The sequence below is a fragment of the Globicephala melas genome, chromosome 10 (genome assembly GCF_963455315.2).
Source record: "Globicephala melas chromosome 10, mGloMel1.2, whole genome shotgun sequence".
NCBI classification, from domain to species: domain Eukaryota; kingdom Metazoa; phylum Chordata; class Mammalia; order Artiodactyla; family Delphinidae; genus Globicephala; species Globicephala melas.
Genome location: NC_083323.1, coordinates 87,290,251 through 87,316,051, shown reverse-complemented (window position 1 = coordinate 87,316,051; position 25,801 = coordinate 87,290,251). Strand labels below are relative to the sequence as shown.

Here is a 25,801-nt window from a genome sequence, read left to right as displayed (position 1 = left end):
TATCTGCTGTTTAAATTATGCCTCTTGAGATGTAAATGTCAAGCAGTATTTTACAGACAGGTCATACATAGTTGTAACTTTTACATTCTTGTGCATTTGTATATGTATATACGAAATTTAATTTTCCAATCTAGAATGTAGTTGGGATACATTACTCCTATCCCCACTTGGAGAAAAAGTATACCATTTAGCAAACATGCAATGAGCCCCAATTACATTTTCCTACTATGTTTTTGTTACTGTCTAGCAGACAATATAAAGTTAAAAGACAAGAGAGATAGTGCAGTTTTGCCTGCAGAGGCGCTATGATGTGACCTGGGGTATAACTGATTGGGATGGCTTATTGAAATCTTGGTAAACACCATCAGAAATGAGGATTTGCTTGACCAAAAGATATTTGGAAGAAGCTGAAAAAAGGATGTTTAAATACACTGAATAATAATTCACTACAATATAATGAAGCAAATGGTGTCAGCAAACACATAACCAACTTTTTATGCAATTTGACTGTCCATAGTTTATAACGTAGGCTTTTAGTTTTAAGAGGTTTTTGAGTGCTTTACCCCTTTTCGATTAAACCCATCCTTTTCTTCCATTATCTTTTAGTTCTTAAGACAGAGGAACAAGATAAGTCTATATTGTGTATGTGTGTTTATATATTATGTATATGTATACAACGTGTTATAGGTTTTGTTAATAATATTGTACTAAGATGTGTTGGCATCTGAGTGTACACATACACAGTTGTGTGATTATGTGTATACCGTGAAGGTACGGTTTTGACTGTTGAAATATGCCTGATTCAAAATTTGATTCAACACAGTTGCTACGATTGTATTTGTCAATTTTTCATTTAAATAATGTGTGTCTCGCAAATGGAAAATGTAAGGTGCTGTATGATTTTGTTTGGCCAGCTTATTATTTTGTTTGACAAGCCTAAGTTAACATCATTCTTATGTATCTTGCATATTGTATCACTGTTAAATAATTTTCTATTTTTGTAATGATCTGTGTTTGAATTAAACTTCTAAAAGTATAAGAATCATTAAAAACCCATTTTTGTTACTGTTATATAAATCTAAAATATTAACTATAAGCTAATTAAATGTGTATTTTTAAAATTATTTTTAAAGTTGTTCTATGACATTTTCCCTTATAGCTGTCACAGGATGAATGTAGAGGCACATTATACAAATACAGACCTGAAGAAGTAGATATTGATGTACGTATTAGCATGCTATATTTTATCAATGCTCTGTCATACTCTCTGGCAAAACACTGGAACTAAGCATGACAAAAAATTTCCTCTTCCTCTCCTGCCGTCCAAAATGACATCAAATAAGTAACGTTTTCTTCTTTTGCGCCAATTAAATCCTCACTTCCTGATTTATTCCCTGCCCACCCCACGCCCGTAGCAGCTGAACATAATTTAGAATCATTTAAATGAAAGTAAAGACTATTTCTTATATAAAATTATGCAGGATTGGAGACAAAGTAAAATTGTCTGTCATCTAGAGAAAGTATTAGCCTCAAGAAATTCTGTCACTGCATCCTTTGTTATTGTTGTTAATCATATTTTACATCACTGACGTCCCTATTTATATCTCATTCTTCCCTCCTTTCCCCTGGTTTTATTCCATTGAATTGTACCTCCTTCTCATTTCAGTTGTATCCCATCTGATGTAGCTTGAGTTGTGTTGTCTAACAAAGTTAAGGTGGTTACTTTTTTTTTTTTTTTTTTTTTTTTTTGCGGTACGCGGGCCTCTCACTGTTGTGGCCTCTCCCGTTGCGGAGCACAGGCTCCGGACGCGCAGGCCCAGCGGCCATGGCTCACGGGCCCAGCCGCTCCGCGGCATGTGGGATCTTCCCGGACCGGGGCACGAACCCGTGTCCCCTGCTTCGGCAGGCAGACTCTCAACCACTGCACCACCAGGGAAGCCCAAGGTGGTTACTTTAATGGATAAATGGCAAAGAAAGTGGAATCTCAAATTTCTTGCTTTCTTATCATTATGCAGTAACGTTTGGGACATAGTTACAGTTTGTCCAGGGTTTTTATTTTCAGACATGCAGTGAACTGGTTTATTGCGGGATTGAAATTTTATTAAAGTACCCGCTCATATTTTTATAATTTAATAAATTGGGGTATTACCAAGAATTTAAAACATTAAAACTATTGAAAGTGATTTTTCTCCATTAGCAATGTTTTTAGTTAGAAGCGATTTTTCTGAAGAACATAAGAACATAATTTTAAAAATATAAAAACAGAATCCAGTCTGTGTTCTAATTAAGGACTGCATAAGTTACTTAACCTATCCAGCAGTTTGTAGAGAAAATATCTTAACCACATTAAAATGATTCATTAAAGTTATATGAGACTGCCTGATTACTAAGAATCTTTTGAATTATGTAGGTTAAATAGTATGGTTGAAATGCTTTTTCACTCTATATGCATTTTTTAAGCATTCTATCTTTAAAGGCTATATTTTAGTTTTTATTTTACTGATTGAAATAAAGACTGACCTAATTAGCTATTCCATGGCTGTTTTAAATGTGTTTTTTTTATTATGCCTAAATCCAATTACAGGGAAAATTAAAAATTGCTAACAAAAGATGTCTTCTCTTGTAACCTAGGTCAAGTTAAGCCGATTATGCGAGCAAGATAAAGTGGTACATGCTCTGGAAGAGAAACTTCAGCAGCTCCACAAGGAGAAAGTAGGACAATTATGTTTATTATCTACAATTGATGTTACTTTATATCACTATTATCAGGACACTGATAACTAAAGTAAAAAAGAATTAATTCGATGATGCAGAATATTAAGTGTAATCATTTTTATTATAATAGTACACGCTTGAGCAAGCTTTGCTGTCAGCCAGCCAAGAGATAGAAATGAATGCAGATAACCCAGCAGCCATTCAGACCGTGGTGTTACAGAGGGACGATTTACAAAATGGACTGCTTAGCACATGTCGAGAACTCTCTCGAGCCACTGCCGTAAGTAGCAGATTTTCTGTCCTAGTGAGAGTCACTGGAATGTTACGTAGTTCTTTTTTTTTTCTATTTATTTATATCTCTATTTAAGTGGGCTTTCTTTAGGATTTTTCTTTATTATAACAAAAATTTAATTTGTTATTAGTTAATAATAACAAAAACAAAGGGTGGTCTTTGTTTTTTTAATTAGTGGGGCTTTTGTTCTTTGTGAAATAGTTTTACAGAGAAGATAAATACACCTGGTTATATATTATGAAAATGAAAAGTTCTTAAGAATGTTAAAATTTATTGTTAAGAAAATAAATGTTTTATTATAATAATTTTTGGAAGGTAGTAATTGGATTCATTTAACCACCCATTTCAATTATAGGCTCCTGTGAAATGCTTTTAAGATGCTGTCAACATTACCATTTTATAGCTACAGTGTGATCTAAGTTGGATGATAGTTTTGAGTGAGAAATATAATTAGCAGAATCTTTTAACCCATAGTCAAGTTACTTGATGAAGAGTCTCTTCGGATTACCAAATCTAAAAGTCTTACTTAGGGCTTCCCTGGTGGCGCAGTGGTTGAGAGTCCACCTGCTGATGCAGGGGACACGGGTTCGTGCCCCGGTCCGGGAAGATCCCACATGCTGCGGAGCGGCTGGGCCCGTGAGCCATGGCCGCTGGGCCTGCGCATCCGGAGCCTGTGCTCCGCAGCGGGAGAGGCCACAACAGTGAGAGGCCCGCGTACCGCAAAAAAAATAAATAAATAAAAATAAAATAAAAGTCTTACTTAGAGTATATAAATTGAGTGTTTTATGAGTTTAAACAGTCTACTTTAGATCCTGTGATGTCATCATTTCTAAAGACAGTAAGAGCACCCGCCCAAGCAGCCCTTTGAAAGGGGAAAAAACCACCTGTTATAGAAAACTGCTAACACACCCTTGTCTGTACCTTCAGTGGGCTGTTTAGGGGGCAGCTACCTTTTAAGAAAGTCCACAGACAGTATAGCTTAACTAAGAGAGGTCTTTCCAACTGCGAAGCCACCAGAATCTCAACATGACTTCAATTCTAAACACTAAATTCACATTCCAAACATGAACTGTTTTTAAAGGAATATGCCATGGTTTTATATAAATCAAAACTTGGTTTTTGTGCCTCTTAAGTACCTTATATTTAATATACTTATTCTTTTTAAAAAAAAATACTATTATTGGAACTTCTCTGTTGGCGCAGTGGTTAAGAATCCGCCTGCCAATGCAGGGGACGTGGATTCCATCCCTGGTCCGGGAAGATCCCACATGCCAGGGAGCAACTAATCCCATTTACCACAACTACTGAGCCCGCATGTCACAACTACTGATCCTGTGTGCTGCAGCTACTGAAGCCTGTGCGCCTAGAGCCCATGCTCCGCAACAAGAGAAGCCACCGCAACGAGAAGCCCGTGCACTGCAATGAAGAGTGGCCCCCGCTCACCACAACTAAAGCCCACACACAGCAACAAAGACCCAACCCAGCCCCCCCCAAAAAAATGTGATGAGTGATTGAACTGAATGACTTACCCAACATTACAAAGCAAATAAATGCAATGCCCAGAGGTCAAATGCAGGTCTTCTAACCATAGTCCTGAAGACTTAGATCTACATGGCTTTTTATAATATCATCATAGAGAAACTATATGAACCTAAAGTGTTGTCTGCAAGCGAGAAGTCATTTAGTTCGTCAGTGATGGGTAAGATTTGGAAGAAAGAGGAAGTCCACACAGGACAAAATGCTCTGAACCATAGCCCAGAGATGAGAATGTGCAGGATATGTTTGGAGAAGCAAAAAATAGAACTGACTGTCTGACTGAAATAGAGGATGCGGATTATGAGATAAGAAAGGAGAAGAGGGGTTAAGCTGTCAGTTCCAAGCTAATGAAAAGCTCAGTATCCCTGTGACAACCTGAGTCAAATCAAAATTAAGTTAGAAACTATTTCATGATGTCATGTCTGTTATGGAAAGTTCTAGGGATGTACAATGTTCCATTAAACTGTTACTTCTTCCCTTACCAAATAGGTTTCATAACTTAAATCTGATTAGTAGGCTTAGAATTTGCTCCATCCCAAGGTAACTCCAGTTGTGATGGAAGTTTTATCAGAATATGTTCAAAGAAATTAATTATGTTTGAGTATCTCATTTTCTGGTTGTTATCCCATATAATCACTTTCCTGGGGTTTTTTTTCTTTGCCTTTAGCATTATTTCTTTGCCTTTGCCTTTAGCATTATTCAGTGGTCATTACAAACCCTCAATATGTTCTTCTAAGACATGTTTTAATGCATAGAATACAAAGCATGTTATTTGTGCCTTTATGTAAACATACTCATTTTGTAGCTTAAGGCTATAAATGGTGTGTTTATAACAACATACTGGACATATGGTTGGCACTCAATGGATGTTGATTAGACATAAATTTGAACTACATTTATGCCAGCAGAATCCCAAAGGATTCCTCTGATTCTTTCACAGTTGATTTGGGGCCTTGGTTCAAATCCAAGCCTTGAGTTATAAAAGATACAACATAAGAGGTATAACATTAAGGCCTCCATAGATCAAAGCCTTGATTCTGAGAACATCTTCTCCTCACCTGGTCGGCCACTGAGGTATTAAAACTAGGATTAACACAAGGTAAACATGTAAAGCAGTGTTCCCTTTGTGTTTGATTTAATTCTTTTTTTTTAAATTTATTTATTTATTTTATTTTTGGCTGCATTGGGTCTTTGTTGCTGCACCGGGCTTTCTCTAGTTGTGGCGAGCAGGGGCTACCCTTTGTTGTGGTGTGCAGGCTTCTCATTGCGGTGGCTTCTCTTGTCGCACAGCGCGGGCTCTAGATGCGCGGGCTTCAGTAGTTGTGGCTCGCAGGCTCTAGAGCACAATCTCAGTAGTTGCGGCGCACAGGCTTAGTTGCTCCGCAGCATGTGGGATCTTCCTGGACCAGAGATTGAACCCTTGTCCCTGCATTGGCAGCCGGATTCTTAACCACTGTGCCACCAGGGAAGTCCTTGATTTAATTCCTGATGCAGCATCTCCTCTCCCTAAGCCCCACCCACCAGACACACACATGCTTTAAGCATATAATGACTTTGTGTGCTCTCCTGGCCTCTACTTCTTTTTTTCTTTCTTTCATTTTAATTTTTTTAAATTTTATTCTACTTCTTTTTAACCTAAGCCTGATTAGTGAGAAAAATTTTTATAGCAGTCAGTTATACCTTGAAAGTTTTCAATGTGTTGCTGTCTTTGCTTAGGTTTTCTTCTGAAAGCAGAGCCTGGGATGAGGACCTGGGCTCAGAAAGTTTATTTGGGAGCGATTACAGGAAGCTGAAGTGAGGGAGGGAGTGTGGAGAATGAGACAGGGAGGGAGAAAAGCCAATAGAGGTTTCATTTCTGAGTTGGTCACCGCTGTGGGTGACCCTCAGGGGACTGTCTGAGGAAATGAGCTGAGAATGTTTGAACATGAGAATGTTTCCGAATTTTCCGCTGAGAGGCGGAGAGGCTAGGGTATCTATCACTCCTTGGTCGAAGTTGCCCCGGGGTTCTTAATTCACCCACATTTCCAATCCGCCTTAGCTAATTGACCACGAACGCTGGCACACGTGGAGCTGAACCACAGTTTCTTGAAATCAGGTGGGCAGAGGGCATAAACATCTGCTGCAGTCACCTCTCTTGGGGAGTTTACATTAGGCCTTGTCTCTAACTGTAAGAGAAATATCCTCATGCTTTACCCGCTTAACAGGTGCTGCTTTTATTCTTTCCGACAATTCAAGGAGCCAGGTAAAGCAGACGCCATGCACATGTCTTAGATGAGAATGTGGGGCTCATCCAATAAAATATATTTGTATTTCTATATTTTGTACATATATTGTCTGGTTTGGTCCTTAAGCAAATGCTTTGCAAAATAGATATAATTATTATCTCCATTTTATTTTCATTTTTATTACCTCCATTGCACAGATGAAGAAGAAACTCAGGTTCATAGAGGTTAAATGACTTGCGAAAGTGACATAGCCAATACGAAAAAGTCAACACCTAAATCAAGGACTTTTTAAATTCTAGGGCTTCTGTACTTTCTATTCCACTTCACTGTCTGTGTGGTCACTAATTTGTACTTTCTGAAACTTGGAATCAAATCTAGATTCTCTTACTCAGAAATCTCAACTTGGGATTTCATAGTTCAATCCTGGTTTTGGCACCAAAATAATTAATTAGTTAATTAATTAAAATTGGACTTTCAGATATCAGAAAACAAGTATAAAGGCCCCCAGTCATCCCGAATGGCTGGTAGATGGCTTATGCATTTATCTACTGCAGAATAGGACCAATATATGAAATAATAGTAAATACTGTGAATATTTCTGGAGTTTATTGAGTGCCAGGTTCCATTATAAATGCTTTTACATGTACTTAAGCCACATAATAACCCTTTGACAAGGGTACTATTATTACTATGTTAAAAATGGAAAACTGAAGCACAGAGAGATTGCCTAGGGTTACATAGTGAATAAGCATTATGTATAGACTTCCATTAAACTTATTTATGTTTTAAACCGGCTTCTGCATGGGAGGGCCATGAGTAAATGGAGATTTTAGACTAGAATGGATAAACTTAAAGGGGCAAGGGAGGAGGACAAATGAACCTCCTTGAGGAGAAGCTTGCACATTAAATGTTTTCATATTCTCATTCTCAGTGAAACAAAGAGCTACTGAGAATTATGGTGACAGCAAAGTGTGTTTTTTTTTTTTACAGAAGATCTGTTGACATCTATGAATTGTCACGGATACACTTTGAAAGATTTCAAGATAGTTTTTAAATACCCTGGTCATTTCATGATCACAATACTGCATTCCCAGAAATAGAGACAGTCAGGTGTGATACACCTCCTGATGTGCTGCAGTGGAAAGTACCCAGCAACACTTGTGAGGTTTGGAAAATCAAATGTGAATCTCAGCAAGCCTCAATATCCAACTAGGAGTTTATAGGAAATACAGGAAACAGAAGAGCAAACTAAGCAATACCACAGGAATTCAATTAACAAAATCTAGCCTCGGAGAAATTCTACAGAACAAGTTCTGTAGAATTCTCTTCAACAAATAAGTAGCAAGGGAATAAAGAGGGGGGTGTAGGGAAATCATTATAGTTAAAAATATTTTTTAGGAAATTCCCTGGCAATCCAGTGGTTAGGACTTGGCACTCTCACTGCTGGGGCCCCAGGTTCTATCCCAGGTTGGGAAACTAAGATCCCACAAGCCTTGCGGTGCCACCACAAATATATATATATTTTTTTTTTAATATTTTTTAGAGGAATACATATTAATGATTTAAATAAGTAAGAATTTGCCTGTTATTTTCATTTCTTTTCTTTAGAAATGCATACTGATTTATAAATGAAATGATATGATGGCTGGTGTTTGCTTTCAAATAATCTCACAGGGATAGAAAATGGATGCTGTAGATGAAACCAAATTGGCCACGTATTGATAACTATTGAATTAGGGTGCTAGTGGGCTACTTTTGTTTATATTTGGAAATGCCATTGTGTATGTCTGCGAAAGGTTAAAAGAAAATTCACAAAAATGCTAACAAAAGGGTAGCATAATAATAGGTCTTTTTTTTCATCTTATCCTGTATTCTAATTTTTCTACTTTTTTAAAATTTATTTTATTTTTGGCTGCGTTGGGTCTTTGTTGCTGCGCGTGGGCTTTCTCTAGTTGTGGCGAGTGGCAGCTACTCTTCGTTGGGGTGTGTGGGTTTCTCATTGCAGTGGCTTCACTTGTTGCGGAGCACGGGTTCTAGGCACACGGGCTTCAGTAGTTGTGGCGCATGGGCTCAGTAGTTGTGGTTTGCGGGCTCTAGAGCGCTGGCTCAGTAGTTGTGGCGCAGGGGCTTAGTTGCTCTGCAGCATGTGGGATCTTCCCGGACCACAGCTCAAACCCGTGTCCCCTGCATTGGCAGGAGGATTCTTAACCACTGCGCCACCAGGGAAGCCCTTTCTACTTTTATAAGTATAAAAATTTATTATATCTTCAATTTGTACAGTAAAAAGTAACGACTTTCTTTGAGATGGAATATTGTTTTGTTTCAAAGAGAAGATTAGAAGAGAAACTAAATATATGAGTTAATGATTATATTTAGCCAATGAGTTAAAGATTATAAGTAGTCAAAACAGATGACTATAATTGTTATCGTAAACTAGAAATTTAAAATAAAGGTGGCTCTATAACCATGCCTGATTTAGTTGAACCTCACTTTATACCGTTTGAATTTGTTCCCTTGCAACATCTTTTTTGGTTTAAAAAAGCCAGTATTGGGGAATTCCCTTGTGGTCCAGTGGTTAGGACTCCACGCTTCCACTGCAGGGAGCCCAGGTTTTATCCCTGGTGAGGGGAACCAAAATCCTGCAAGCCACGCAGCATGGCCAAATAAATAAATAAATATTTAAAAGCCAATATAGTAGTCATTATTAGATAGTATAGTAAGATATGTGCTTAGTAAATAGTGATTTTTATTTGAGATGCAGTTATGTAGTAAGGCAAGTATAAAATCATAAAAGGCATTCTTTTTTAAAAAAAATTATTCAAAGTACTAAACACATTCTTAAAAATCTATGGCAAGAAATTTCTACATCCTGAAGGTAAAAACGAAATCAGATTGACTTTATCTTGACTGATCTCAAAAATCAACTGCTTCTAATACCCAGTTGACAGAATTGTTATTGTTGAGTGGTAGTGGCCAAAATTAATATTTTTTGTGCCTAATCCCCAAAACATAACAGTAAATTTACATAGCGCAGTATTTTAATTATCCAAGGTTTAGCAGTGGACATTAATCTGTAATATTTAAAATCGAAGAGTTGGCGCTTAAGAAGCTAATAGTCACATATCTATGTTATCGCCTCGTCTCTATTTTGAAACAGAAAATCTACTGCCAATTCCTTACCAAAGCCTTATGCTCCATTTTTTTTTTTTCTTCAGAACCTTTTTTATTCTTCTGACCACCAGAGAAGGTCAGCTTGAACCAAAACAAGCTGAAATAGCCTCAGAAGGCCCACCTCATTACACACAACAGGGCAAAACCTGAAGTGAAGCCTCAGTTTTTTTCAGAGCAGACTCAGCATGTATTCTTACACAGGTGTCCACTAAAGACTGATCAACAAAGCACCACCACCACAAACATACAAACACTGTTGGGGGCTCCCCCGTGTGTCATTCACGGAGTCCGCCTCTTCCTCAGCCATAAGCAAGCCCTTCCTTGTTCTTTTGCGGGGGAAGGTCCTCCGTGCATAGAGCGATAGACCATTTATTTACTCTGGAACTTGGAAAGGAAGGTGACTCAACTTATTTCCTCCCCTGCATCTGAGATGCAGTCACTTCTCTGAATATGTGAACGGTGATCTGGGAGATAGGTGGTAGAGGGTCCCTCAACAAAGACTCTTCAGGACCAGCCTGTCAGGCTTCTTAAGTACTTAATCCTTTGTTTTTCAGAAACCTTTGCACCTGGGCTCCCAAGGGGCAAGCAGGCCCAAAGGAGCGGCCACAGGCCTGGGAGCGAGCGGCCTCTCTGAGCAGTCACCGGGGAGGAGGAGGGGGCAGGGAGGGGCGAGGTGGAGATGCAGGGGGACAGAAATCAGCTGAAACACTCCATGCTGGTTCTGACTCGCTCCATCTCGTGCAGGAAGCTGTAGAACTGAGGCAAGGTTAATTCTATGTATAAATTTTCCGTTTGGGGCTTCCCTGGTGGCGCAGTGATTGAGAGTCCGCCTGCCGATGCAGGGGACACGGGTTCGTGCCCCGGTCCGGGAAGATCCCACATGCCGCGGAGCGGCTGGGCCCGTGAGCCATGGCCGCTGAGCCTGCACGTCCGGAGCCTGTGCTCCGCAACGGGAGAGGCCACAGCAGTGAGAGGCCCACGTACCGCAAAAAGAAGAAAAAAAATTTTTCCGTTTGATTTCCTTTCTTAACCACCAACTTTAATTGTAAAAACATACTTCCCACTTTTTCCAGTTCTCTGCTCCCAGACGTCACTCCAAATGTCCACTCCATATCTATAAGCTGGTTAATCATCAGAGTCTGACCTGTGGCCCATCGAGCAAGGGTGGGAGCATTCTGTTTCCACTTTTCAGAAAAGTAGGTGACTTTCTCTTCACTGAGACTCAGAGTTATGAAATCAGCCTGGACCTGCTCAGCTGTGAGACTCTTCTTCAAGGCACCATTTGAAATCAGGAGGAGGCTCTTCACGATGCTTCTGACGGGGCCGGGGCTGATTTGCTTGGTGGTGGCAAATTCAGAGAGCTGAGCCAGAAACCTTTCCATCTCTTCTGGCTCAGTGAGGCAGTGGAAGAGCACTTCCTTCAGGGCTGAGAACTTCTGCGCGCCCAGCTGGTTCAGCTGCTGCGCAAAGCTACCCATGGCCCCGGGCACGGGTCGGGTCCTCTGTGCAGTGCCGGCGGCACGTGGCGTCCGCTCAGCCCCACGGACCCCCAGCTCCCGCGCCTCCCCAGACTTCCTCCTTCACGCCGCCCTTCATTTTTTAAATAGAAAACAGAACAGGGACTTCCCTGGTGGCTCAGTGGTCAAGAATCCGCCTGCTAGTACAGGGGACACGGGTTCGAGCCCTGGTCTGGGAAGATCCACATGCCGTGGAGCAGCTAAGCCCGTGCGCCACAACTACTGAGCCTGCGCTCTAGAGCCCACGAGCCACAACTGCTGAGCCCACGTGCCGCAGCTACCGAGGCCACATGCCGCAACTACCGAGCCTGCGTGCTGCAGCTACTGAAGCCTGCACACCTAGTGCCCGTGCTCCGCAACAAGAGAAGCCACCGCAGTGGAGAGTGGCCCCCGCTCGCCACAACTAGAGAAAGCCCATGTGCAGCAATGAAGACCCAATGCAGACAAATTAATTAATTAAATTTTTAAAAAATCCTCTCTCATCTTTTTGGTAGTCTGGGGTTTCATTGCCTCTGAGGATTACAAACCTACTTGTAGTTTGTTTATTTTTTTCCCTGCGGTGGCCGAGTCTTGCCTCAGTACAGACTATAAAGAAGTAACCACTATTAGAATGTACTTGTTCCAAGCCTTAAACTTGGACTAAGTCAAATTTTTAAAAAGTTTTCTGCCATCCCTCAAGCAACTCCACACATGCACACACACATTTTTTTTTTTAAACCTTTGTTATAGTAGGTCACATTCTCGGAAAAGTACACAGGTTTAACTGCGCAAACATGGCTAACACCCGTAGCAAGACACTGAATTCTACTAACGTGCCAGAAACTTCCCTCCCAGTGATGGCTCCTCCCCAAACACCACTGCCTGACTTTTAAACTCTACATTAGCTTTGCCTGTTTTTCTGTTTTCGTTTTTGTTTTTGCGGTACGCGGGCCTCTCACTGCCGTGGCCTCTCCCGCTACGGAGCACAGTCTCCAGACGCACAGGCTCGGCGGCCGTGGCTCATGGGCCCAGCCGCTCCGCGGCACGTGGGATCTTCCCGGACCGGGGCATGAACCCGTGTCCCCTGCACCAGCAGGCGGACTCTCAACCACTGCGCCACCAGGGAAGCCCTAGCTTTGCCTGTTTTTGAACTTAGTATAATCACGTAGTATATACTATTTGGCTTTTTTTAACATTATGAGGTTCATCCACGTGGTTGTAAATTGCAGGATTTAACTCATTCTCTTAACTGTATGGCATGAAGGTCCATGTTTTTATTGAAAGCACTGCTGTGTTTCCTGACTTGTGCCTGTGATTTTAAGATAATTGTATATTTGCAAGTTGTTACCCCTTTTAATTGCCTTAGTGCACCTATATATTATCTTCTTGACAAAAAAGAAGAGTAATCTCATATTTAAAGATTTTAACGTTGTACTTGTATAAGCCACTAAATTCTTTAATGAAATACTCAGCCAGGTGTTAGGAGGACGGATGTTATGCCAGTGCTGCCTCTTTTCTTCCTGTCCCCGTTGACTTGTGTTACCACCCTCCCATAATCATGCTGGAGGAGCCCAGAGGTAAAGGCAGAAACAGGCCCATCAGGATAATGGGACTCAGGCCAACTGGTACAGTACAATGGCAGGACTTTCCAGGTTAGGAAAATTGGAAGTATATTGTGTTTCTTCACCCCTAGGATATTAGTAGAGTAACCTCTACCTCTCAATCTCTATTTTTCCTGTGTTTCTGTAAGAAAGACAAGAATTTCCACCATCCTAAAATGTTCTTGTATTTAGTTGTGTCTGCAGCACCTTTGGTCTCCCCTTGAACTTTTCTACAAAAGAAGCTCAGTGTCAGCCTGGCAATGCCATCTCACTTCATTGCTGGGCTGCCACTGGGTCTGTTATCCTCATTTTACCCTCCCTGAAGCTTTCAAAGGCCCACTATTTAATTTTGCAGTTTTTGTGGTGCTTACAATTTAGAAGATGGCTAGAAGCAATTTTTCTTTTCTTTTTTGGGCACGCCGCATGGCTTGCAGGATCTTAGTTCCCCATCCCGGGATTGAACCTGCGTCCTCAGCAGTGAAAGCGTGGAGTCCTAACCACTAGACTGCCAGGGAATTCCCTTTTTTTTTTTTCCTTTTCTTTCGTTTTGCAGGCAATTTTTCTTGAAGGAGATCAATATCCTTATTGATTCGGGTGAAAACAGTTTGCTGAAGCCAAGTCAGGAGGGTAATATTTACACAATATAAATGAGATTTAAATCTTTAGTCCTTTACCACTTTGCCTTTTTAAAATTTAATTCACTGTGAAATCTGCATAATAACTCCCTAAATTATACAATATAGAGATGATAAAAAAAATCTCCAGTGGTTTATCTCTACTTTTTTAAAAAATGTAATCCAGGGCTTCCCTGGTGGCGCAGTGGTTGAGGGTCCGCCTGCCAATGCAGGGGACACGGGTTTGTGCCCCGGTCCGGGAGGATCCCGCATGCCGCGGAGCGGCTGGGCCCGTGAGCCGTGGCCGCTGGGCCTGTGCGTCTGGAGCCTATGCTCTGCGGCGGAAGAGGCCACAGCAGTGAGAGGCCCGCGTACGCAAAAAAAAGAAACAAAAAACAAAAAAACGTAATCCATTGTAAAACCCACTTATGGACTTCCCTGGTGGTGCAGTGGTTAAGAATCCACCTGCCAATGCAGGGGACATGGGTTTGAGCCCTGGTCCGGGAAGATCCCACATGCTGCAGAGCAACTAAGCCCCTGCGCCACAACTACTGAGCCAGCGCTCTAGAGCCTGTGAGCCACAACTACTGAAGCCTGTGCGCTTAAAGCCCGTGGTCCTCAACAAGAGAAGCCACCGCAATAAGAAGCCCGCACACCACAGCAAAGAGTAGCCCCCTGCTCAACGCAATTAGAGAAAGCCCGCCGGCAGCAACGAAGACCCAACGCAGCCATAAATTAATTAATTTTTTTAAAAACTTTATAAGGAGACATCTTAAATTCAAAAAGCAGTTATTCCAAATGGCCCAAATTTTAACACTCATTTTAATTTTTAAAGGTAATTTTCATTGCCTAAGTTTTTAAGCAATTGTAAGCTAGTTGCAGAATATAGAAAATAGAGAACCTCTAGGAACTTGAATATTGCTGCTTTATTTTTTTTTTTAACTGTTAAGATGATTTTCAGTACCTCTCTTCTACATTCAGTACCCTCTTTTCTTATCCCAAAACTATTGCTGTTGTTAAACTAGCATTTCCCAGGGGAGCTTTGCTTAGAGCAGTTCAAGTCAAGAAATCTATGGTCAAGGGAAGTTCTTAGACAAGAGTTACTAATTCATTTTACAACAGCATTCAGTAAACATTTGTTGGTTGTGTCATGTGTGCCAACATCACACTAGATACTGGTGACAAAATAGTGATCAAATATAGTTCCTGTCCTTAGTTTATCAATTTGACCTCATACCACTCTCTGAAATGTCTGAAGAGTACGTACACTCCTGTGGAATAGCTTCCCTGAAGCAGAATGACATGACAATGTACTTTTGAGCACTTGTAGAATTATTCTATATTAAATAGATGACAGGTGGATAAGGATCAAGTATGAAAGTTTTCTCTGTGATTTGAGGGTTTGGGGGTAGTTCTTTTTCCCCAAAGGAGAAAAGTATAGGTGGGTAGTACCTCTATTGAGTCTCTAGGAACAAAATTCACTAGATTAGTTAGCTGAATTAGCTTCATTACATTACTGTAAATTTATTCTAAGTGAAGTCATGTCAGGCTTCTGGTGTTATTGAAAATCCAGCATGCTAAAATACAACCTATTTAGTGTTTTTATTCCTGGACAAATTTTAATCATGTCAGATAAGAAAGTGCTTTATTTATGCCTCTTCTGCATTTAAAAAAATCACTTTCAAGAAAAATTTAATGTATTACTATGAATAAAATAACACATTTTGGGCTTCCCTGGTGGCGCAGTGGTTGAGAATCTGCCTGCTAATGCAGGGGACACGGGTTCGAGCCCTGGTCTGGGAGGATCCCACATGCCACGGAGCAACTAGGCCCGTGAGCCACAACTACTGAGCCTGCGCGTCTGGAGCCTGTGCTCCGCAACAAGAGAGGCCGCGATAGTGAGAGGCCCATGCACCGCGATGAAGAGTGGCCGCCACTTGCGACAACTAGAGAAAGCCCTCTCACAGAAACGAAGACCCAACACAGCAAAAATAAATTAATTAATAAACTCCTACCCCGAACATCTTCTTAAAAAAAAAAAAAAAACACATTTTCTCAAAATAAAACTCTTTAGATATTAGAATCAACTGAATATTTTGATGTCATGAATGAATAAATAATAAATAGTTGAGGTGGGTTTGTTTGGGTTTTTTTGGTTGTTTAGGGTTTTTTTTGGGGGGGTGAGTAATTTTGAGTATAGCAGCAGCACAATAATAAATAATTCAGTTCCTCAGTAAATTTTTCTTAAATTGAGCAAAAAAGAGGAAAAAAATAAAGGAAAATGAGTTATAAAATTTTTTATGTTGTCCATTGTAAACTACAGGATTAATAACACACCAGCACATTTTCTCCATTAAAGTAATTAAAGCTCTGATTTCAGGAACTGGAACGAGCATGGAGAGAATATGATAAGTTAGAATACGATGTAACTCTCACCAGGAACCAGATGCAAGAGCAGCTAGATCGCCTTGGTGAAATTCAGGTACAGAATTACAATATTTTTACATTGTTTTAACTGGCTTTGACTGGTACTGTACAACCCGTCTTGTTAGCTTCATGCACACCGTTAACAGTTTTTGCATTATTGGCTACCTAACATCTGGGTTTCAATACTTTCAATGATAGGAATCTTACGATCTCACAAAGTAGCTCATCCCTCACTGCTTAAAAGTTCTTTATCCTATTGGGCACATGGTGAGCCCTAGAGTGTTCTGTGCTCCTAGCTAACTATGTCACTTAGCACTGAAGTGTCAAATTATCTTATCCATTCTACATTAAATCCCTCTCATTTATCAAACCATTATTTAGCCTATTGTCTTGACTGCTATTTTATTAGAATAGAGGAAGATGCAGCACCATTTGGCATAAAGAATCCAGTTTTGTGAATAGGCAGATATGGAATGAAGTTCCAGGTGTTTGTTTTCTTATCTATAAAGTTGAAATAACAATACTGTCTTAAAGTGTTGCCCTGAGGAATGGAAATAATACATATTTAAGAAAATAATAAAAGTCACTTTATGCTTGTGACCCTATGTAAATTTGGTCATGTGCATTGGAAGCCCAGTAGACTCAACAAATCAATACAACAAATAAAGAGTAAGGTTGACTCATAGAATGTCAACTGTCTTCTATGCGTGCTGTCCAAAATAGTAACCACCAACCACGTGTAGCTGTTGGGCACTTGCAATGTTGCTAGTGTGACTGAGGAACTGAATTTTTAATTATCTGAATTTAAGTAGCCATGTGTGGTTGTGACTTCTGTACTGAACACTGAAGTTACTAAATACAATAGAAAAAATTGGTAAACATCTAAACCTCAACCAAGGGATCAACAAACTTTTTCTGTGAAAGGCTAGATATTAAATATTTTAGATGTTACAGGTGTATACGCTCTGTCACAAAATCTTTGGTGTTTGGGGGGTTTTAATAACCCCTTAAGATTATAAAATTTATTTTTAGCTCACAGGGCATAAAAAAGAAGCCATGGGCCAAAGCAGTTTGCCAATCCTGATTTAACCTAACAAAAAAAAGCTCATCATGAAAATTTAATAACTATATTATAGGACATAAGAGAAGACCTGAATAAATGGAGAGGTATAATTGCTATACTATGTTCACCGATGGCCTGATTTAACGTTATCATGATGGAAATTCTTCCCATAAGCACAATTCCATTCCAACCAAATTTCCAGAAAAAATTAACAAAATGATTCTATATTTTTAGGGTATAATAAAGACCACAGTAGTTAGACATTTTTTGAAAAAATAAAGAACTAGGAAACACACCTTATGAGAAGTAGCATTGCGCATGTAACCTTAGGCCAGTTACATAACAGCTTTGTACCTCAGTTTCTACCGCTGTAAGATGAAAATAATAATGATACCTACCCCTGTTGGGTTATTATCATGGTTAAATGTGTTGATTTTTTTTGAAGCACTTAGAATAGAACCAGGCAAATAAAACAGACTATATATATAAGTGTTTGTTAAATACATAAGTAAACAATGAAGACAATATAAAAAACTTGAAAAATGACATACTAGGAAGAAGTGAAGTATCTTTGACCTCTAAAAATTCAACAAGTCACTGTCTAGATTTGCAAAGAACTTTTTAATTTGGAGAAACAATGCATTAGAAAAATAGACAAAGAACATGAGTAGTTTTAATTAATGGAAAATTTAACTCACATTGCTAACAAGTGTTTGAAAAGTTGATCAGTGTAACTAGTAACCAGAGAAATCGCAAAATAAAACAAAAATGAGATTTTCATTGTACACCTTTCAGATAGACAAAAATATGTATATTTTTTAAATTAGTGCAAAAGTAATACATATTCTATATGTGCAATTATCTGATTTTTATAGTTTATATTCCCTCCCTATAAGTCTTTATCAGTATTCACATCTCAGGGCTGACATAACTGTTACAGTTATCGTACTTATTTACCTATTTCTTTTATAGTTATATTCTAAAAATGATATTTATCATTTTTGTATTTATCAATGAGTCATTAGAGTTTTACTAGAATCTTACTAAGATGATCTTATTTTGGCTTCAGTTAGAGTATTTAGCCTAAGGGACATGAACTAGGGTAGTAAAGAAATAACTTTAGGATAGAGTAAAAATGGCAATAATCAATTTCAAAAACTGAAAATTTGTCCTGCAAATATATTTAACTCTATCAGTAAAAACTCTTCAAATTGCCCTTTCTTTTTTTTGTTTTTTGGCATGTCTCTATGTTCTAGAACTTAAGAGGCTAAAATACTTTCCTTTTTTTCCCCTAAAAATGTTTTGTTTAATTTGGGATTTGTGAGTTTCTGATCTGTTGTGTTTTTGTTTTGTTTTGTTGGTTTTGGTTTGGGGGAGGGTTCCACATTTTTAGTCCCATCTAATCAGTATTCCTTCCTGGGATTGTAAGTAACTCAACACAGTGCGTATTGAAAAGATGTGAAATAGTGTGTGTAGGTCTGAAATATTTAATTTTTCTGTTTCTCTGCTTTTTTTCTTTTATCTTTGCCATTGACATTGTAAAATTGAGAAGGTCACACAGATCATATTAAATATTCTTAAAACTTAATCCACTGCAATTCTCATTTTTTAAGTTTATAATTAGTGGAATTTATAACTGTATTTAATGATTTTTTCCCCCTGTATGTGGTCTGTCCATTTTTACTGATAGACTGAATCAGCAGGAATTCAGCGTGCACAACTTCAGAAAGAACTCTGGAGAATTCAGGATGTCATGGAAGGACTGAGTAAACACAAACAGCAGAGAGGCACTGCAGAAACAGGTACATTAGCTTCATCTTTTATTCTGCACTTATTGACCATAATAATATATCTAAATGGAATAACACATAGAATTGGATTTCTCTTGTTATTTTAATGGATTTTTGACATTAGAAAACAGGCACTTTGTAATATTGAATCAGTACCCAAGTTTATATATAATATAGAAAGCAAAAGTTTGACCAACCACACATACACAAAAATGAATCATTGTTTTGTGTCGATAATTATAAATGCACACAGTGTTTTGGTTTGGGGAGTTTTTTCCCCACAACAGAAAATGTTGTTTTTCATCAATATGTTTTTTTTCTCCTTAACAATACAATACAATAACAGCTGTGTAAGAATCATTGTGTAGATGAACTATAATTTATCCATTTCAGTGTTGATGAACAATGTAGGTTGCTTCCAGGTTGTTGGGTGGGTAGGTGGGGTTTTTTGTTTTTCTTTCATAAGCCATGATGTAACGAACATTACTGTGTACATAATAAACACACCTGCTAGTACTAATGGGTTCTAGGAAATGAGAAATAAGTGCACATTTTTCATTTTGATATGCACAGCCAAATTGCTCTCCTAAAAGATTATATCAAATCATACTTAAACCAGTAGTATTTGAGAAAACCCATTTCCCCATACTCTTGTTTATATTAGATATTTCAGTTTGTATTTTTTAATGTATTGAGGTTTTTAAAATATATTTTATTGAAGTGTGGTTGATTTACAATGTGTTAATTTCTACTGTATAGCAATGTAATGGGTTTTAAATTCATAAAACAAATGAGGGGTTAGAAACTAAAGACTTTGTTTAAAATAAATGAAATTGTTCCTTTTTTCTGTAGATTTAGGAAGATATGTTTAGTGTAAGTAGTTATATTTTACAATTTTTTTAATAGGCATGATAGGATCAAAGCCTTTCTCAACAGTTAAGTACAAAAATGAGGTAAGTTTGGATTGTTTCTCTAACTATAAATTAATTTATAATTAAAACATGAATTAGAATTTTCTCTACTCATAACAAAAATGTTTTCTAAATATGTTTGAGTTACTGTTTTGATCTTGAAATTTTGCTGGTTCAGTAATTTGGTTCTTCTAACAAATGTGATCTTCTTCCCTTAATGGAAAAAAAAATTGAATCACTACTTCTCATCTATGTTAGAACTTTAACATTGTCATACTTTTTCTAATCTAAGTAATTTGAGTATTTATTTATCATTGTTTGGTATGATAAGTTGGCTGTGTATCATGCATACCATAAAGAAATGACAACTACAAAGAGATACTGTCAACCTAGTTGAAAGCATCTGTGGTCTTGAATTTTGTATAAAAGCCAATCAAAAAGAAATGTTCTTTCTTTTCTCTTAAAAATTAGCAAAACAATACAGAGTGAGATTTTTTTAATGAATTCTTTCCTTTTATTTTTAAAATGAAATACAGTAGTTTCATACATTTGTTTTGATGTTGAGCTTTAGAGTAAAGCTAACCTGTGTGTTACAGAAAAAATTAAATGCAGTCAAATTTAAAACCCAGTTATTGGCTATCATAAACATTTTTTTGTTTTACTTTTTAATATGAGACTCTTGGCTTGGCAGTGTCCCTTTAATTATCTTAAAGTGAATGTAAGTTAACTTACCATTGCAAAGAATTTCGATATACTTAATTCAATATGCTTATCTAAATAAGGTGACTATTCTACAATCTTTAGGAAGAGGAAGTAGTCCCACCTCGTCCTCCACTTCCTCGGTCCTATGACTTTACAGACCAGCCTCCCATAATCCCCCCTCTGCCCAGTGATAGCAGCTCCTTGCTCTGTTATAGCAGGGGCCCAGTCCATCTGCCCGAAGAAAAGAAGATTCACCAAGTTCAAGGATATCCAAGAAATGGATCTCACTGTGTAAGTGGCTGCAATAGCCACAGAATAATCAATCGTACATGCCCTCATTTTTCAAACTTAATTTATTTTAGACTCAAACTTTTTTTTATTATAACACCACTTTTAGCCAGCACTTTTTTGTTCATATATAACATTATCATTTGTTTTTCCTGTTTTAGTTTTACCATTCTTATTTTGTAATATTTTCACAATTTTAATAAAATTTCATAGTTTCTGCTTTTCATGAATATTTTCATAAAGTGGTTACTTTATGTGCCTGTGTTTAAGGAGCCATATTTTAAATATACCATTTCAGGATATTAGAAGCAAAATGATATCTTTAGATCAGAAAGACACAAGGAAAAGAAGATTCTTACCAGGAATGATCAAAAGGTTGGGATGTGGGCAGTTCAGTCTAGGAAAACTGTTAGAGGATGTGGACATTGCCAAGGAAAGACATTACCCATGGAAACTGGAAAAAAGGAGTTTGGGGATTAAACAAATAAATGTAAAATGTAATAAGCAAGGAGAAGAGAACAAGGAGAAAAGGAATAGGGCTAATTGAGTTAATATGATATAATTATTTTTAGACTTTAGTTTTACTATGATAAAAATGTTCTGATGACTTTGTCCCTAAGAGGAATATTCTTAATTTTAAAATCAAAAGATATGCTGGTTAAAAATCTTTTATAAAGTCTTTTTTTCTACCCTAATTGTAACATATATATTAATTGTGTTATACCCAAGATAGCTGACTGAGGCTTTTAATTGTTAGAGTGTGAGTTTTTAGAGATAAACATTTTAAAAGAGATTTTTGCCTTTTTGTGTGTGTTTGTGTGTGATTACATATCTTCCTTTCAAGGGTCCAGATTATAGACTCTACAAGAGTGAACCAGAGTTAACAACAGTGGCAGAAGTTGATGAGTCTAATGGAGAAGAAAAATCAGAATCTGTTTCAGAAATGGAAACTTCTGTTAAAGGTCAGCATTTGAGATATGTTTTATCTCCTGCGTTTTTCAGACACCTTAGAAATAAATTTAGTTTATTTGTTGACACAGTACCTATACAAGTCCACAATCTCTCATCTGAAACCTTTGGAATCTGATGCGTTTCTGAATTTAGAAGTTTCAGATATTGGGAAGATAACATGACCCATAAACCACATATCAACATATGTGCTGAGACATATGTTGAGACAAATATGCTGAGACAAATATGGCAAAATGTGGGATTTTTCAGGAAAGTAATTTCTGATCATAACCCACTAGTCAATTTTTTTTTAATAATCTGCTAAAGGGTCATAAAGTAAAGCTTGAAAAATGGTAAGTGGTAATATTCACATAGCTTTTTCCATAATTGGAATATCCTTCTAGGTTTTCTAACGCTGGGTTTTGTGTTGTTGTTGTTTTGGGGTTTTTTTTAATTAGAAAAATACTGCTATCTTGAAAACTTAATATTTATATGCCTTTCTCATTATCAGCCAAATCATATCTTTTTCTCATTGAAAGTCTTTGTTAACTTTATCTTTACATACACAGATGTAAGTGAAACAGTCATAGTCTTCGTCCTTACCATATTCGTGCATATAATTATAAATACGCAGGAAATATCAGACTGCAAATAAAAGTAAATGTTTTTGGCAAATAGGTAACTAGATACCTGGCCAGTCCTCCACAGATTATAAATGCTGGTTCATATCATTTTAAATATTTTTGAGACACTTCAACAAGTTGCAGAAAAGTAAAGAGAGGGATGTTCAGGCCAAAAATTATATGAAGGGTAGTGCATTAGTCTGCTCAGGCCGCCATAAAAAAAATACCATAGACTGAGTGGTTTAAACAACAGAAGTTTATTCTCACAGTTCTGGAGGCTAGAAGTCCCAGACCAAGTTCTGAGAGGGTTTGGTTTCGGGTGAGGACTCTTTTCCTGGCTTGTAGATGCTGCCTCACTCACATGGCCTTTCCTATGAGTGCCTGTAAATTCTCTGGTATCTCATTTTATAAGGACACTAATCTGTGGGGGCCAGGGCCCCACCCTTATGACCTCATTTAAGCTTAATGACCTCCTTTTAATCCCCATCTCCAAATATAGTCACATCAAGAATTAGGGCTTCAACAGGAATTTTAGGAGGACCAATTCAGTCCATAGCAAGAGGCATCCAGGAAGTAAAGTGGAGCGTGAAAGCCAGCTTTCACCTTGTGACAGGACAAAGATCAGAGCATGAATAAATTAGGAGTCTGCTAGGAGACCCCCTCAAATAAAGCTGGGGCCCTCTGAGGGTTATACTCTCAGTGAAAACTGATTAACTCAATTTCATCAAAATTTAAAACTTTTGCCCATCAGAATGGAAGAAAATATTATCAGTACATATACCTTACAAAATCCTTGTATCCAGAATATATAAATAACTCTTGCAAATCAGTAATAAAGATAAACAACCCAATAAAAAAGTAGGCAAGGGCTTCCCTGGTGGCGCAGTGGTTGAGAGTCTGCCTGCCGATGCAGGGGACATGGATTCGTGCCCTGGTCCGGGAAGATCCCACATGCCGCGGAGCGGCTGGGCCCGTGAGCCATGGCCGCTGAGCCTGCACGTCCAGAGCCTGTGCTCCGCAATGGCAGAGGCCACAACAGTGAGAGGCCCGCATACCGCAAAAACAAAACAAAACAAACAAACAAAAAAAAAAGTAGGCAAAAAAAGCCTTGGAGAGTTAACAAACCAGGTATACAAATGGCCAATAAGCACATGGAAAAGCTTACAACTTATTAATCACAAAAGAAATGCAGTTTTAATGCAAATAAAAATCACATTTCACACCTTCTAGAATGGCTAAACTTGAAAGACTGACTACCTAGTGTTGGTTAGGATGTGGAACAATTGGAATTCACACACATTTCTGAGGTGGTATAGGATGGAACAATAGTTTGGCAGTTTCTCATAAAGTTAAACATGCAGTCATCATAGCCAGTAATTCTATATATTTACCTAAGAAAAATGAAAACATAATCCCTCAAAAGACTTATACAAGGGTTGTAATAGCAGCTTTAATTCATAATAGACAAAAACTGGAAGCAGTCATATGTCTGTCAACAAGAGTACGGCTAAACAGGTTGTAATACTTCTCAGCAAAAAACTGATAGATGTATTTAGTCATAACAATGATATCATCTGAAATGTGTTCTCTAATATGGCTTGAATTCTTCCTGGAAGTTTTTCCTCTTTTAAATTTTGGGTTTTTTTTTTTTTTTTAGTATATAATCATAAGCTCTCATCTAATAAATTGTCTGAAGTGTACAGATCGATTACAGTGTAGTTTATTTTGTACCACATGACTTAAAGTAGGGCTTTTAAAAATGGACCACTGACTAGCATAGTAGAAGGCTTTTCTTTATTTGAACTGTAAAAATTACTTGTAATACATCAGTCCAGCTCTTCACATTCTCAAATATACAACTGTAATAAACACAGAGTTCATAAACCATATTAAAACTTCATTAAGCTGCAGATTGTTTGGTTCATAACCTAAAGGGGCCCTGAATGATTGACCACCATTTGTCTTTGGGGGGAAAATAAGATTTCATTTTTCTACTTAGTTAATGTAACTTTAATGAGCCCAAAGAGAATGATTTTTTTTTCAGCAAACTATTGAGATTTGAATAATTTCTTATTTTACTTGTGTCCTCAGTGGACAATAGTGTATATATTCTGCTTACACAAGATGACTGTGGTACAGATGAATACATTTTATGTGAACTGATCATTAGCTTTTATTGTTGTGTTAATGATTTTGTGTGTGTGTATTGTTTGTTTTCTAATTATAAAAGTAGTGTGTGTTCATTTTAGAAATTTTTCAAAAATGCAAAAGTAAAAGTAACTTCAATTACCTATAGTCAACTATTGTTAACATTGTTAGTGGATTCTTTATTGAGGTGGTGCAGTGTGATTGAAAGAGACCAAATGGGAATTAAGGACATTTAGGTAAATCACTTAACCCTTCTGGCCATAACTTTCCTCATCTCTGTGAGAGGATTAGATTAAGGTACTTTTAACCTGTGAAATATTGTAAATACTTCATGAAGAAGCAGAGCAACAAGGGAAAACGGGCCAAAGCAGAAGCTCTAGCCATGCTGCTGCTAAGTTATATGTACTTGAGGAAGTCAGTTAAGCCAGATTCTGCACTTCATTTACCTTCTTTTTTTACAGGGCTGTTGTGAAGATATATGATCCACTGTGTATCATTAAATTTTATAATTTTTTTAATGTCATCTGTTATCATCAGTAGAACTTTATTTCTAAAGCTAACCCTAAATTTGTCTGGTTAGTATCATTGCTGGCTTATTAGGTAAAACAAGTAACAAAAGGTTATTACATTTCCCTGTCTCTTCCTAAACGATACATTTATTTGCCTTCTGATTTTAAAAACCTCAGAGAAAGTCGTTGTTGGCTTAAGTTAGCGGAGCTCCATTAGTTACCTCCTGATTTTATAAATGCTTTATTGTTATCCAGACATTTTTTAATTCCCCATCTCCTACAGTATGCTATGCCTCTTCAAAAATAATATTTTTCTTCCTCATCAACATGTAGGGGCACATATTCATTCTCCAAGTCACTTCGACTTCATGGTAGGAAATATACAAATTTCATGTGGTAAGAACAAAAATCAGACCCATCTAAATACCAGGATAGTTTCTGAAAAGCAAAAATCGTACACTATTTAAAAGCCTCAGAAATTGAATATGTCCAAATGAAGCCATGTCATGTGAAGATGTTTTGTAGAACTTAATGCTGTTTTTATTTTTAGGTTCCCACTTTCCTGTTGGAGTAGTCCCTCCAAGAACAAAATCACCAACACCCGAATCTTCGACAATAGCCTCATATGTAACTTTAAGGAAAACTAAGAAGATGATGGATTCAAGAACGGTATTTAATTATACATTAATTTCCAGAAGGATTCTCAACCTATTTATTGCCACCTTGTATATGTTTTAAT

At 37.8% G+C, this 25,801-nt stretch overlaps 1 protein-coding gene and 1 pseudogene across 13 annotated transcripts in view; one reads left to right on the top strand and one right to left on the bottom strand.

Moving 5' to 3' along the window:
* PLEKHA5 (pleckstrin homology domain containing A5) overlaps nt 1-25,801 on the top strand; it is a 243,189-nt gene that overhangs the window by 204,426 nt on the left and 12,962 nt on the right. For 5 of the 13 annotated variants that reach the window (XM_060306023.2, XM_030841341.3, XM_060306032.1 and 2 more), the window contains 10 exons: nt 607-642; nt 1,160-1,222; nt 2,632-2,712; nt 2,846-2,995; nt 16,031-16,132; nt 18,831-18,942; nt 19,837-19,883; nt 20,646-20,834; nt 21,676-21,793; nt 25,613-25,731. In XM_060306023.2, the coding sequence (XP_060162006.1) occupies nt 607-642; nt 1,160-1,222; nt 2,632-2,712; nt 2,846-2,995; nt 16,031-16,132; nt 18,831-18,942; nt 19,837-19,883; nt 20,646-20,834; nt 21,676-21,793; nt 25,613-25,731 (1,017 nt within the window). Of the gene's footprint in view, nt 1-606; nt 643-1,159; nt 1,223-2,631; nt 2,713-2,845; nt 2,996-16,030; nt 16,133-18,830; nt 18,943-19,836; nt 19,884-20,645; nt 20,835-21,675; nt 21,794-25,612; nt 25,732-25,801 lie in introns of those variants that run through there. The other 8 variants (XM_060306033.2, XM_060306027.2, XM_030841325.3 and 5 more) reach the window with 4 other exon arrangements.
* Nucleotides 10,430-14,954, bottom strand: LOC115844330 (COMM domain-containing protein 7 pseudogene; annotated as a pseudogene).